The 15,407-nt window shown below is 37.5% G+C and overlaps 1 protein-coding gene across 2 annotated transcripts in view; it reads left to right on the top strand.

Annotated features, from left to right (window-relative positions):
• LOC136866034 (uncharacterized) overlaps positions 1 to 15,407 on the top strand; it is a 62,793-nt gene that overhangs the window by 44,228 nt on the left and 3,158 nt on the right. The window contains exon 2 of one of the 2 annotated variants that reach the window (XM_067142657.2): positions 3,887 to 5,175. The exons of the other annotated variant lie outside the window; for it this stretch is intronic. Within the exon in view, the coding sequence (XP_066998758.2) occupies positions 3,913 to 5,175 (1,263 nt within the window). The 5' untranslated portion in view covers positions 3,887 to 3,912. Of the gene's footprint in view, positions 1 to 3,886; positions 5,176 to 15,407 lie in introns of those variants that run through there. 2 annotated transcript variants of the gene reach the window in all.

Raw genomic sequence — 15,407 nt, 5'->3', positions numbered from 1 at the left:
CAATGAGTTCATTTTAAAGTTGAACTTGCAGTTTATTCAAGAAAACATAGAAATTATATCACCTTTACAGATGAATGGTTCGAATATCCTCAAAGATGTGGAAAGGTGTCATCCGTCGGTGTCAGCGTCATCCCTTGGCGTCAGCGTTGTCCCGTGTCGTTGAACTCCTCAGATCCCACTAACGTTCCACGTCATCCCACGGCGGTTGTCAACCCTCGATGTTAAAGGAGACTCAAACCTGGGGCAGTCATCTGGTGATAGTGCAGCGTGGAATAGTTTATTAGCCATTCCACTAAAGTCCCATGAAGGGAGTAGAGATATGTAAGAGGTTCGCACAGAATGGCAATAGAATCTGATACGACACTTCTCTACCACACTGCACTGCAAGTTGTGTCGAGATACTGTTTATCAACCGAACAAGTTCCACTGTAAATGGTGCTGGACACACATTACTTTTGGAAAGAAAAATGGATTCAAAATCACAGTTCTGTGAAAATAATAGAAATGAACACTGTTCATGAAATAGTCACTGGTGAACTCGAAGTGATAGGCAACGAAAAATAATCTGGAACTTCCTGAGATTGAACTGTATACAGCTTCACTTAATCTCAGTGCGAAGAGGAAAAGTAAATTGAGTCCTACGGACACAGTCTTTCGTATTGTTTGTAATGAGTACAGAGAAGCAAATGCAATGATTTAGCACACACACACACACACACATGTGGAAATATTTTAAAGTTCTATGAAGACAGTTAAGAAACAGTTTATGACCCTTAACACGCAGTCTCGCAAAAAAGAACCAAGTTCCATTAAGAAACAGTCTTAATAAAAATAAAAATAAACATAGTTTCTCAGAAATAAATTCTCCACTGAGGCACAGTTTTACAAGTAGCTTAACACAACTTCTCAGCAATAAATGTAGACACAGTCTTTCACGAGGGGAATTAACATAGTCCCTTGAAAGGAAATAAAGGCACAGTATTTCACGAAGCAAATCAACACAGTCTTTGAAAAGAAATGTCGGCACAGTCTTATGAAAGAAAATGTTATCACAGTTCCACAAAGTGAATTAACATAGTCTTTTGAAAATTAAGGTTGGCACAGTCTCATGAAAAGAAATGTCAACACAGTTTTTGACGAAGTGAATTGACACAGTCTTTGAAAAGAAAGGTTGGCACTGTCCTTATGACACAAATTAACACTGTCCTTTGGAAAGGATGTACTTTCACTAATGCACAGTTTCACGAAATAATTTAACACAGTCTCTTGAAGAGGAAACAGTGTTTCACTAAAGCACAGTCTTTACGTCCTAACTCCTTTAAGCACAGTTTCAAAAATATCTAGCAACTACTGTATAGTCTCTGCAATACAAAATTCACAAGACGAAAATAATGTTAATCAGCTCGACAGATTGATATTATAAGTGAATCGGTTTTCTGCTTGCACGTGAAGTTAGAGTACGATGAGAATATGTTAGACATTTGTATCACGTATTTTCCATCACCGGTCCTTAGCCTGACAGAATAAAGGACTGTACTACCGCAGCTGGCCCGTACAGCTTGGCGGCTGGTACACGACGAAATCACACACTGTCTACTACGGGGCTGGCGAGCTCCTTATATTGCTCAAGGTTGGACGGCCAGACTAGAAATATGAGCTTCTTTAAAAATTTATAACTCGGCCATCCTTCCGCCGATTTTCATGAAATTTTGGGCAGTAGTATTTGCTATCCAGGCCTACAAGGTGACATTCTTCAAATCACAATCTGACATTCCGTTCATGATATAATGACATTGAACCGAATGGAACATTCGATCATGACGTCATTTGGCCTTGGCTGGTACTTGCAGTGAACGATCACTTGTACACTGTCATCCATGATGCCTGCGTGTTCAGCGCTCATTTTAAATGAGTGCGTTCTCTTCAAGAAATACATGAATGGCAAATGCTGACAGGGCATTCCCAATTCAATATATAGATTGTACCTGGATAAAGACATGTAAAACATCCCAGAAGGAGGTGGTTGGAACAATTTACCCTCAAACTGTGTTGTGGTGTCATTACTGACACTATATATATTCAGCCAAATAACTCTGTTGTCCCAGTTATCATACTGTTATAAAAGAAACTAGACTGAACAGAATTTTTCCAGCCTGGCAACAGTTAAACGATACAAGAGCGGGAAGGTACAGGGAATATCAACAATTGAATATGAAACAGCTTCTTGCTATAAGAGCATGCTCATTCAGAGGTATCACAAATGAACCCATGCTGCAGTTTGAGGGTTAAAGAAGATCTAACAAAAAGGGAGAAATGCTGGGAGATGTAATGAAAGAAGAAGTTTACAAAGATAGGAACAGATGAAGGCATAATCATTCACACATAACCCATCTGGTCCATTGAAAGGATCTAACAGATAATTATGATTATGATTATGATTGGGAAATATTGCACTTTTAGTTCTGCAGTGACCAGGGCAAGAACTGGTTGTCAAGAGCAACACAAACTAGGATTTTGTGACTGGGCAGCTACACATAACCCAAACATTCGCATGGTGAATGATTCTTCTCCTTTGTCTTAACGTTAGTTCCACACAGCAAGGTCCACTGTACTGTACAAAATTTGCCACTTGACATGACCTTCAGTGTTGTCAGCTGTCGCTTCAGCTCTGATTATATCCTTATTTTACTTTGCCCATCTACTGTTTCCTTGGTCATCTCTTGGTCTGTGCCCTGGAGGAGAGATGTTGTCTCTTCATTTGTCAAGAACAGCACAAACTAGGAGTACCGGTACATAACTGTACCATTGTAAGCAATTGCCTCATTTTGCGCCGTATGGGAGTTCCACCAAATTTTCCTCCGACCTCTTTGTTTCTTGTGAAGTTTGGTACGACTTAGTGACCAACACAGCATCCTAACTCCTTATTTCTGCTACATGGGCTTCTGTTCCTCTTTTAAAGTAATGGGTCAACATTCTATTACCCCAGCAGCACAGGCCTCACCATTGAATTGTAAGTTTGAGACTTGAAATGCAAAGCATTAATTTTGGCAAAGTAAAATATTTTATCATTGGACTCCCGAGCAGACAAGTTCTCTGGAATGACAAACCATGCCATACTGTCTGATATATCAATTTGGGCTTGTAAAATGTGATGTAAACACCACCATCCTCAATATGATATACAAGCTATGAAGTATAGTGGAGAAGACTTCATGGTTTGGGAGTATTTTTCATGATTTGGACTTGGTCCACTAATTCATGTAACTGTGTTCATGCTCAAATATACACAAACATTCCGGACAAATTCCAATTTCCCATGCTGTGATAAGTGTTTTGAAAGCACTTATCTTTAAAAATCAACAAGCACACCATCCATAAAACAGCAGCAGTTCAGGACTAGTTGGAAGACATGGCTGTTAAAATTTGAGTGGTGTGGACAGAGCCTTGATCTGAACCCAATAGAAAATATTTCTGATGTATTGAAACACCAAACATAAGCTCATTTATTATGTTCAACATCTATGTCTAACCTAGTACATGTTCTGGTAGGGGAATTGGAAGTTTTCCTGCAGAAATGTACCAAATATAATGGATAGACAGCCCTTCCCATATTGCAGAAGCTGTTTTAACAGCAAAGAGTAAACCATTAACATAATAATTCCTCTTGTAGCTAAATGAGTGATGTATAAGACAGTACAAGAAAACCTTCTGTAAGATATGGCTTTTCTACTATATTTTCTCTGTTCTTAAATTTAAATATCCTGTCATAAATGACCTCTTTTCATGAACTGCTGTGTCATGCTTTTTGTCTATTGAAAATGTTTATTTTAAACTCATCATTGGTGTAGAGTGTATTCATTCTATTTTATTTTGTTGATTGTTCTAGGATTTTTCAAGAAATAACAGAAAGCAATGGCAACTCAAAGTACCCCCAGAACGGTCACCAAGTCACAGCTTGAACGTTCACTGAAATCTCAACTTGGGACAGAACTGATTTTGGAAGGGTATGAATGTAAAGCCAACACCAAACCAGGAGAAAACTACGGCAGTGTTATGCTGGCTTTGGACGTCACACTTCGCCGAACAAAGGACTCTCCAGTCGAAACTCTGCAAGTTGTCGCAAAGCTTGCTCCTCCCACAGATTTCTTGCTGGATGTCTTTGATTTTAAGAACACATTTTGTAAAGAAATGAATGTGTACAAGTTAGTAGGTCCAGAGCTTGAGAGACTGCAGATAGAATGTGGTATTCCAGATGAGGACAGGTTAAACATTCTGGCCAAATTCTATGGAGCTCAGACATCGTCTAGAGGAGATAATGATCCTGTTGCTGACGTTAATGCTATTCTCTTATTAGAGAATTTAAAAGTTTGTGGCTATAAAATGGGTGATAGGTTAGCAGGTCTTGATCTGAAGCACTGTGAGTTGGTTTTGTCCAAACTAGCCCAATTTCATGCCCTGCCAGTTGCTCTGAGGAAAATGAGACCAAATGTATTTGATAGAACTGTTTTGAAGGCAACTACTAATATAACTATGGGGGGAACAACTCCAACTGAAGACTTGGAAAAGATGCTTAAAGCAATAAAACAAGAGATTCCTGAAGCTAACTCCTACATAAAAAGAATAAGGAACCACAGCCTTGAGAATCTAAAATATGGAAACAAGTCATTTAATAAGAAACCATTTGCGACTATTGTACACAATGATTTCTGGACAAATAATATGATGTTCCTTTATAATAATCCTCATGATAATTCATGTCCTACAAGTATTAAATTTGTAGACTTTCAAATAACTTTGCTTTGTTCTCCAGTGAGAGATCTTATATTTTTCCTTCTTACTAGTGCATCAGATGAAGTTCTCAGAGACTCTTTTGACCATTTATTAAATCTGTACCACACAAACTTTATTAACACACTGAAAAGAGTTGGATGTGATACATCTGCTTTTTCATTTGAGAGATTCCTTGCTGAAGTCAATGAATTTGCACCAATGGAGTTTCATCATATTCTCTATATGCTAAATGTAATTTATATAGATAAAAGTGAAGTTAAAGAGCTTTCAGAATTAGATGGCAGTTCAGATCTCAAGTTTGCATCTGGTAGCATTTGTAAACGTAAAATACTTACCCTTATTCATGAATTTGACAAGAGGGGTTGGTTAATGAAAACTCAGTGAAGAGTTTCAAAACTATTTTTGTTTGTAAAATTCTTTGATCAGTAAGATCGAGGCCCTTCTCATTAGAATAAAGTAAGATAAGGAGTTCCAATCAACTTAGTCCATTTTTCTCTAATGCGAGTGCTATTTTTTTTTCAAGGTCCGATTGGTCACGAAATGAAACAGCAGTACAAATTTGACACTTTTCTATTAGTAACACTTACTGATACATCACAGCTATTTTTCAACATAGTCACCTTGCAGATTGAGACATTTGTCATAGCGTGGTACCAACTTGTCAATGCCCTCTTGATAGAACGTCGCCGCCTGCGCCTGTAACCATCTTTGCCCCCCTGTGGGTGGGGGCGGTAGAATAACACCCACTGTATCCCCTGCCTGTCGTAAGAGGCGACTAAAAGGGCCCCCGGGGCTCTGAACTTTGGAGCGTGGGTTGGCGACCACGGGGCCCTCAGCTGAGTCCTGGCATTGCTTCCACTTGTGCCAGGCTCCTCACTTTAATCTATCCTATCTGACCTACCTTGGTCAACACTTGTTCTTTTCCGACCCCGACGCTATTAGGTTTGCGAGGGCTAGGGAGTCTTTCATTTTCACGCCCTTCATGGCCCTTGTCTTTCTTTGAACGATATCTTCATTTTTCGAAGTGTCGGATCCCTTCCATTTTTTCTCTCTGATTAGTGTTATATTGAGGATGGTTGCCTAGTTGTACTTCCTCTTAAAACAATAATCACCACCACCACCTAACCATCTTTGTACGCCGGTCTGCAGCACCTCGTCGGTGTCAAAACGCTGTCCTCCTAGCCAGCGTTTCATGTGAGCAAAGAGGTGAAAATCTGATGGAGCCAGGTCCGGACTGTATGCTGGGTGATCAAAAACGTCCCACTGGAAACGCTGCAGGAGGTTCGTGGTGGCAGCTGCAGTGTGCGGCCGAGCATTGTCATGGAGGTGGACAATGCCTGATGACAACATCCCTCTCCGCTTATTCTGAATTGCCCATCGTAGATGTTGAATAGTCGCACAGTATGCGGCTGCAGTGATGGTGGAACCACGTTCCATGAATTCCACCAACAGAACTCCTTTCCGGTCCCAGAACACAGTAGCCATACACTTTCTGTTGGAGAATGTTCGCTTGAATTTCTTTGGCTTACTCGGGGAGTGCGAATGCATCCACTGTTTGGATTGCTCTTTTGTTTCTTCTGTTTCAAAATGAACCCATGTCTCGTCCCCTGTGACAATTTTGTCCAAAAAATCTGGTCCATCATGGTAGCGTTGGAGAAACGCTAAAGCGGCGCCCATTCGCTGTGTTTTGTGACGGTCAGACAGCATCTTCGAAACCCATCTCGCACAAAGTTTGCGGTACTGAAGTGTCTCACTCACAATTGTGTACAGAGCTGACCTGGAAATTTCAGGAAACGAAGCACTCAACACAGAAATTGTGAACCGACAATTTTCTCGAATTGCCTGATCCACACGCTGAACATGATCATCGGTTGACACACGCTTCCTTCCCTGGCCGCCTGCATCATGGACGTCTGTACGCCATGCTGTAAAGTTCCTGCACCATTGTCGCACTTTGCTGTCGCTCATGCACGTTTCACCATACACACGACTTATTCGGCGATGAATTTCGGCTGCATTGCACCCCTCAGCCTGAAGAAATCGAATTACACCGCGCACTTCACACTTGGCGGGCGAAGCGATCGTTGTAGCCATGTTTACGAGCACGCTGCACGTTCACTACTTACGGGACTGAGGTGAGGCGCATAACGGTCATTTCAGAGACGTTGCGCAACACATCTGCGCAGCGGTTCGTCATATATTCGCGGGCGTTTGACTGTCGCGACTGATCGGACCTTGAAAAAACAATAGCCCTCGTAAATCAGTCACTACTGATATGCATTTAGGGCAATAGCCCAGGTGGCAGATTCCCTATCTGTTGTTTTCCTAGCCTTTTCTTAAATGATCGCAAAGAAATTGGAAAATTATTGAACATTTCCCTTGGTAAGTTATTCCTATAAACGAATATTTGCCCCAATTAGTCCTCTTGAATTCCAACTTTATCTTGATATTCTGATCTTTCCTACTTTTAAAGACACCACTCAAACTTATTCGTCTACTGATGTCCTTCTACGCCATCTCTCCACTGACAGCTCGGAATATACCACTTAATCGAGCAGCTCATCTCCTTTCTCCCAAATCTTCCCAGCCCAAACTTTGCAACATTTTTGTAACGCTACTCTTTTGTCGGAAATCACCCAGAACAAATCGAGCTGCTTTTTGGATTTTTTCCAGTTCTTGAATCAAGTAATCCTGGTGAGGGTCCCATACACTGGAACCATACTCTAGTTGGGGTCTTACCAGAGACTTATATGCCCTCTCCTTTACATCCTTACTACAACCCCTAAATACCATCATAACCACGTCCACAGATCAGTACCCTTTATTAACAATCATATTTATGTGATTACCCCAATGAAGGTCTTTTCTTATATTAACACCTAGGTATTTACAATGATCCCCAAAAGGAATTTCACCCTATCGATGCAGTAATTAAAACTGAGAGGACTTTTCCTATTTGTGAAATTCACAACCTGACTTTTAATCCCATTTATCATCACACCATTGCCCACCGTCCATCTCACAATACTATCGAGTTCACCCTGCAGCTGCTCACAATCTTGTAACTCCTTTATTACTCTGTACAGAATAACATCATCTGCAAACAGCCTTATCCCTGACTCCACTTCTTTACACATATCATTGATATATATAAGAAAACATAAAGGTCTAATAATACTGCCTTGAGGAATTCCCCTCTTAATTATTACAGGGTCAGATAAAGCTTCACCTACTCTAATTCTCTGAGTTCTCTTTTCTAGAAATATAGCCACCCATTCAGTCACTCTGTTTTTCTAGTCCAATAGTACTCATTTTTGCCAGTAGTCTTCCATGATCTACCCTATCAAATGCCTTAGATAGGTCATGAAATAATTGTAGTTCAGTAGGCTATATTCTATTATCATTACTATAAACTGACAAAATTTCATTTAGCTCAGACCCCACAGTGAAACTAGTTTCGAGCCCATCCACCTAGCATTTAACTTGTTAGTAAGATACCCATTATACTGGTAGTTATGAATCTACTAGTAAGTTACCATGTACAGTATTTTAATTTTATTTTGTTTTAGTCAAATCTTTGTTTACATTGTATGTATAATTACAAATTTAACCTTTGAAAAAAAGTCTTTGTACCTTTGTATTTAAAAATAGACACAATAAAAATAAAATAATATGGTGCTATTACTGCATTTATGTTTTATAAACTCCCAACCATGTTTATTATACCATACATGTATTTAAGTTTAATAGGTAGTTTATCCGTCTAGTATTCTGAGAGGCAATTATGTACTCTAATCACTTTGTACAGGCTGATGAATAAGTCTTTACTTTGAAGAGTTCCTTCACAGTGTGGGGTCATCTGTCACTGCCATGAACACATCCCATATCATTTTCACCTGTCTCCTACTTTCCACATGGCAGTGTATTTTTTATGTCTTTACTCCACACTCAGGCTATATCTACATGTTCATATAAATGATTATAGGTAGAGCCATTTGAGAGAATAGAGACTATATATGTATGGTGGAACTTTGGAAAACTTTATTGCTGATTTTCTGGTCATCATTGATATTGAACGAGTTATTAGTTAGGCTATGGTAATACTCCTGTCATCAAAGTAATTTTCACTTAAATGAAAGAATAATTCCAGACAAATCAAGCAATATACTTGACGAACAGAAAAGAATCAATTTGGCATTCCATGTCATATGATGCTGACATGATAAAGATCTCCAGCATCACATTAAGTGTTTACCTGACAAAATGAATTTAAAATTCAGCAATAGGTCATTCTAAACAATTCTTGTTTCCTGTGATCTGGTAAGTATTGACAAATCAAAATGCCCATAAGCTAGATGGGGTCATAGAGTTAGATTTAATGTTTAAAATAATGTTAAGTCAGTGGGACAATAATTAGGGAAAGTATTCATTTTCAGGAAGGGGTAAAAGAGAATGGAACCCTTTCCCAAAAGATGCCCATTCCTTCAACAATAGAATGAGGTCATGGCAGGAGAAAGTAAGAGCTCAACATAAGACAATATTATGAGTAGCCCAATTTTAGATTTTGTTTTGTAATTTGTTATGATATGGCCACCAGGAAAAATACTCCAAATGCAAAATAAATGTTGTTATTCTGATATCATTAGAATGAAGTTTTGACAACAGAATTAATGTCTACAAATTGAATTTTGTCTACGTATTTTGTATGTAATGAATTTGTTTAGTATTCTATTAATTGTTTCTGTCAGATAATTTGAATTGGAATAGAATGTCAATAAGAATTGAAAATATTCAGGCTATTCACTCACTCACTCATTCGTCGGCACTACAGCCCATGTAGATCGTTGGCCTCCTTGGTCACCTTCCTCTACTCCGCACAGACTTCTACTTATCTTCTCCAGCCTTTAATATCCAGCTTCTGACATCATCTTCCACATCACTGAGCCATCTACTCCTAGGTCTGCCCCTTACAGGGTTCTAGAATCCGGTATTCTCTGAACATCTTATTCTTTCTTGTTTGATTTTCACCAAAATATTTGGTTGTCCAAACAATTCTTCCACTTTTTTAATTTCTAAAACTTCATGGCCGTTCCATATTAAACCAAAAATCACAAAAGCAATATAATATAATGGAATCCACCTTTTCAATACATAACTGTTGCACATAGGTTATGTTAGAACATTTTAATTATAATGGTACTGGTTTCGACATGTATACAATGTCATCATCAGCCATATATAAACCAAGCAAGTGAATAGATATTGCATATAGCAACAAGACACACTGATTAGATAAAATTCGTATAAGGTCACATTTAACATAGTTTGTGTAAAATGTCTAAAGATAGCTACGTGTTAGCGGCGTATTAGTCTCGACCTGAGGTACTTTCTGTGAATTTTTGCTTTGATATAATAAAAAAAATTGTGAACACGTTAAAATCTTATTCATAATAGGTCACTGAGGAATAGTCTGGTCACTGCTGGTAGCATGATCTTCTTAGGGCATTAGAATGTACATGTAGGTCCTATTGTATTGTGTAGGACCGAGATTCCTTGGTTCAAGTGGAATGTTAAACCTAAAGAAAACAGAGAGCTGTTTTGAATGTGGAGTTCTGTAGAGGGCAAGTTAAATCAAGCATGGATATAGAGAATCAAAGGGTGGAGACTCACCTTGCTGCAGCATGCCGGGAAGCTTACACTGTGCAGAGGAATTGACAACTGGAGCAGGTTTACGGGTAAAGATGGATGGGGGAGGGGAGGACAGGAAAGGAGGGGCTTGGAGAGGAAACGCCTACGGGGGAGGTGTTGGGGGTGGGTCTGGAGGGCTATGTGGTGGGAGCATGTAGCAAGGTAGGGAGTTATGAAATGCGTGGAAGATCGAACGCTTTTTCGTAAACTTAACATGTTTAAGAAGTGTAATAAGAAAGTTGTAAAGAATATTGGATTTCTCGGATAGTTCATTTAAGTTTAAATTAGGGTTAAAAAACTGATCAAGGTGTATAAAGCAATTTTCGGTGACATCCAGAAGAGGGCCTTTTCCTAATGTTCTAAGAATCTCTAAGTCTTGATCTATTGTAGTAAAAGTATGTTTTGCATCATGCATATGTTGGCCCACTGCCGAAAACCTATTATGTCTAATGGCATTGACGTGCTCCATGTACTTGATTTTGAAGTTTCTTCCGGTCTGTCCTATGTACATGGAATTGCAATTATTACAACTAAACCTGTATATCCCTGACCTCAAAAAGATGTTATTTTTTTTATTATGTTAGAGTTATGAATTATTTCAACATTTCTATTGTTAGTACGAAAAAATATCTTGATATTATGCTTCTTAAAGATATTGGTGACATTGTAAAAATTTTCATTGAACATGAAGGTAGAATATGCAGTACGGTTGTGTTTTTCTTTTTCTAGCGTTGTGTTAGGTTGGTGCTTGAATTTATTTATTATTCTATCTATAAAACAGTCATTATATTCATTGAATTTGGCAATGGAATGGATAGTGTCTAGTTCTTTCTTTAAGTTTGCTTTTGACATTGGTATTTTAAATGCGCAGTTGACCATGCTATTATAGGTAGTGCATTTGTGTGTATGTGGGGTTGTGTAATCCAGTCTTATGGTTGTTGCAGTTTGTGTGGGCTTTCTATAAATACACTATGTTAAGGAAGATGGGAGCCTGTTTATTGCAAGGTCTAGAAAGTTAATTTGTTTGTTGGATTCCAACTCAAGGGTGAATTTAATATCTGGATCTATTTTGTTGAGGTTGTCAAGGGTGGTGTTAGCACTAGTAGTACTATCATCTAGTATTACCAAAGTGTCATCGACGTATCTAGACCAAAATAGATTATTAGAAAATGTGTTGTCGTTGTCGATTATTGTATGTTCTAAGAAGTCTAGATACATTTCCGCTAAGATTCCCGAAGCCGGAGACCCCATTGCCAGTCCATCCTGTTGGTATATGATACTGTCAAAGGTGAAGTAGTTATTATTAATTACTAATTTCAGGACATTCATGAAGTCTTGAATCTCGAGTTTGCTTAGGGAACTGTGTGTATTTAGATTTCTTTCAATGATGAGAATTAATTTTTTGGTATTGATACTTGGATATATATTAATAATGTCAAACGAGTGGATGGAATAATGGGGTTGTATTTTAAAGATCTAATTTCTTGATCAACTCTATAGTGTTTTTTACAGATTTATTTAACAAAAATCTGTAGATGTTTTTTTAGGAATTTCTGAATGAACTGAGAAAGTTTATAAAGTGTGCTAGGCCTATAGTTAATAATTGGGCGAATGGGGGTGTCGGCCTTGTGGATCTTAGGGAATGCTTTGGCAGTGGGCAGACCTGGGTTCATGTTGTAAAGTTTTGCTTTTTCCTGATCAGTGAAAAGAAATGAGGAGTTTTTGAGGGTTTGTTTTAAGTGACGTTGAATTTGTTGGGTAGGGTCTTTCTTCACTATAGAAAATGAACTGCTATTAAAAAATCTTTTGTTTTATTTATGTATTCGTCTTTGTCCATAATGATGGTCGTGTTCACTTTGTCCGCTTTAGTGATGATGAGGCTGTTATCCTTGATTTTCTTTTTAAGTTTAAGGACTCGTTTCCATTCAACGAAAGGATTTTTGTTATTATTATGATTAGGAAATGCCGTTTTATTTTCAGATGTATAAATTTTTCTCAATTTCCTTTTTACATCTAGTCTTACTTCCACTTGTAAATCTAGAGGCATTTTATTAATGGTGACTTGAGATTCTATGACTAAGTTTGAAGCTATGTTCACTTTATTGAAACTGGGCCAGACTATTCCTCAGTGCCGTATTATGAATAAGATTTTAACGTGTCCACAAAAAAATTTATTATATCAAAGCAAAAATTCACAGAAAGTACCTCGGGTCAAGACTAATACGCCGCTAATGCGTAGCTATCTTTAGACATTTTACACAAACTATTTTAAACGTGAACTTATACGAATTTTGTCTAATCTGTGTGTCTTGTTGCTATATGCAATATCTATTCACTTACTTGGTTTATATATGGCTGATTATGACATTGTATACATGTCGAAACTGGTACCATTATAATTAAAATGTTGTAACATAACCTATGTGCAACAGTTATGTATTGAAAAGGAGGATTCCATTATATTATATTGCTTTTGCACTTCTTTATTTGTTCTAATTCTCCAACCATCCTCCTCTCTCACTGCTCCAAATATCTTCCTTAGGAACTTTCTTTCCCATCTCAGCAACCAGTCTTCCTCTCTGGTGATCATCACCCAGCATTCAGAACCTAAGTATCTATTGGTCTTAATATGGTTATATATATATTTTGATTTTTGTATTCCTGCCGATGTTTCTACTTTTAAACATGTTTGGTAATGCATAATAGGATTGATTTCCACATGCTATCCTTTCTTGAATTTCTGTTGCTGTTTTATTGCCTTCCATTATTATTGGCCCAAATTATTTGATGGTTTCAAATCTCTGATATTTCTTTGCATTCAAAGTTATGCTAGATTATCTTTTTTTGACTCCCCCTACATCTCCCAGTATCATGTATTTCATTTAATCTACGTTTACCTGAAGTCCTAAGTTTCATGCTTTATTGCCTAACAAGCTGTAGCCTTCTGCTAGTGTTCTTCTGCTCCTTCCAATGAGTGCTACATCATCCACATATGCTACCATTTGTACTTCTCTATTGACGGGGAGTTGCTGAATCACTTTTTCCTCGTAAATTGAAAAGGAATGTAGAGAGCACATCTCCTTGTCTCAAACATTTGTTGACCAAAATCTCTTCAAATATTTCTTGTTGCATTCTTACTGAACATACCGAAGAATTTTTGTTTTTATTACTTCAGCTGATTTTACATCTCACCGACACAGATAGGTCTTATGGCGACGATGGAATAAGAAAGGGCTAGGAGTGTGAAGGAGGCAGCCGTGGCCTTAATTAAGATACAGCCCCAGCATTTGCCTTATGTGAAAATGGGAAACCATTGAATACCATCTTCAGGGCTGCCGGCAGTCGGGTTCAAACTCACATTCTCCCGAATGCAAGCTCACAGATGCGCACGCCAAACTGCACGGCCAAACTCACTCGGTCCATACATACGGTAACTTGCATGGTCATTGCAATCAATCTGCCCACTTTCTGTGGGATTAAAAATTTTCTCATGTTGTTGTTTGAGTCATCAGTCCATGCTTCTGGTTTGCAAAATGTAGTTATTTAAGCAACAGATTGCATCTTCAAACATAAATTTTGAGAAGTCCCCCAAAGATCAGTGTTAGCAATAAGTGGCAAGCAATTCCTAAACTTAACAAAAACAAGCAAATAATCACTTGGACCTCATCCGTCCATTACGCCAACACATGGATTTCAATGAATGATGCCAGTTTCAACACTACAATAATAATAATAATAATAATAATAATAATAATAATAATAATAATAATAATAATAATAATAATAATAATAATAATAATAATAATAATAATAATAATAATATCAAAAAATAATGATTTATAGTTTTTCAAACAAATCACAATTTTAGGACATATACCCTTAAATATAGGGCTGTTATATTTGTAAATCAAACATCAACAAGTAACAAAAAAGCTTAGTTATATTAATATTTTAAGACGACAATAGTATTTAATTATGATAGCAAACAAAATTATGAAATTTTAACCAGAATCGTAACTTAGTAAATGATCATATTATGTAACATTTTGTAATTTCATATATAAGTGTTCAAGTGTGAATTAAATTTTAATTATTGGACACAAGACCAAGTATAAGAACCTGATAATACAATCAAACAATTTTAACTTAAACATTTTAATGTGTTTCCAATAATTGTTTACACCAGTGTTTCAGCATTTACCTTATGTGTCTTAATAATCAAATAAGCAAACTTTAATTAATCAAATAAGAATATTACAGTAAATTAAATTGTACCCTTTAATCAACATCCATGATACTTTAGGAATAATGCAGGTCATTGAAAAATTAGGATCCTGATTATTTATGAATCTGAGGTGTGAGTTATTGGCTGATGATGCCCAATATATGGGGCAAAACATGTCCCATTTAGGATGGTAATAAAAATGTATAAGGCCTAATTATAAGAAATCACATATTGTATTGAAATGGCGTATGGCTTTTAGTGCCGGGAGTGTCCGAGGACAAGTTCGGCTCGCCAGATGCAGGTCTTTTGATTTGACACCCTTAGGTGACCTGCATGTCGTGATGAGGATAAACTGATGATGAAGACGACACATACACCCAGCCCCCGTGCCAGTGAAATTAACCAATGATGGTTAAAATTCCCGACCCTGCCAGGAGTCCAACCCGGGAACCCTGTGACCAAAGGCCAGCACGCTAACCATTTAGCCATGGAGCCGGACATATATTGTATTGAATAGGTGGAATATTTTAAAAATAAAAATATATTGATATTTTAATATTACACTAGAACCTCATTTATCCAGATTAAGTGGGACTGGAACTGATCCGGATTATCGAAAATCTGGATAATCCAGAAAAAAAAATACAGTGTATATTATTAAATCGACATGAGCCTTTGAAATTAACATATGTTGTACAGTAAT

Source organism: Anabrus simplex, chromosome 3, assembly GCF_040414725.1.
Source record: "Anabrus simplex isolate iqAnaSimp1 chromosome 3, ASM4041472v1, whole genome shotgun sequence".
Taxonomy (NCBI): Eukaryota; Metazoa; Arthropoda; class Insecta; order Orthoptera; family Tettigoniidae; genus Anabrus; species Anabrus simplex.
Note: the sequence above shows the minus strand (reverse complement) of the source record. Positions and strands in the feature narration are given on the sequence as shown.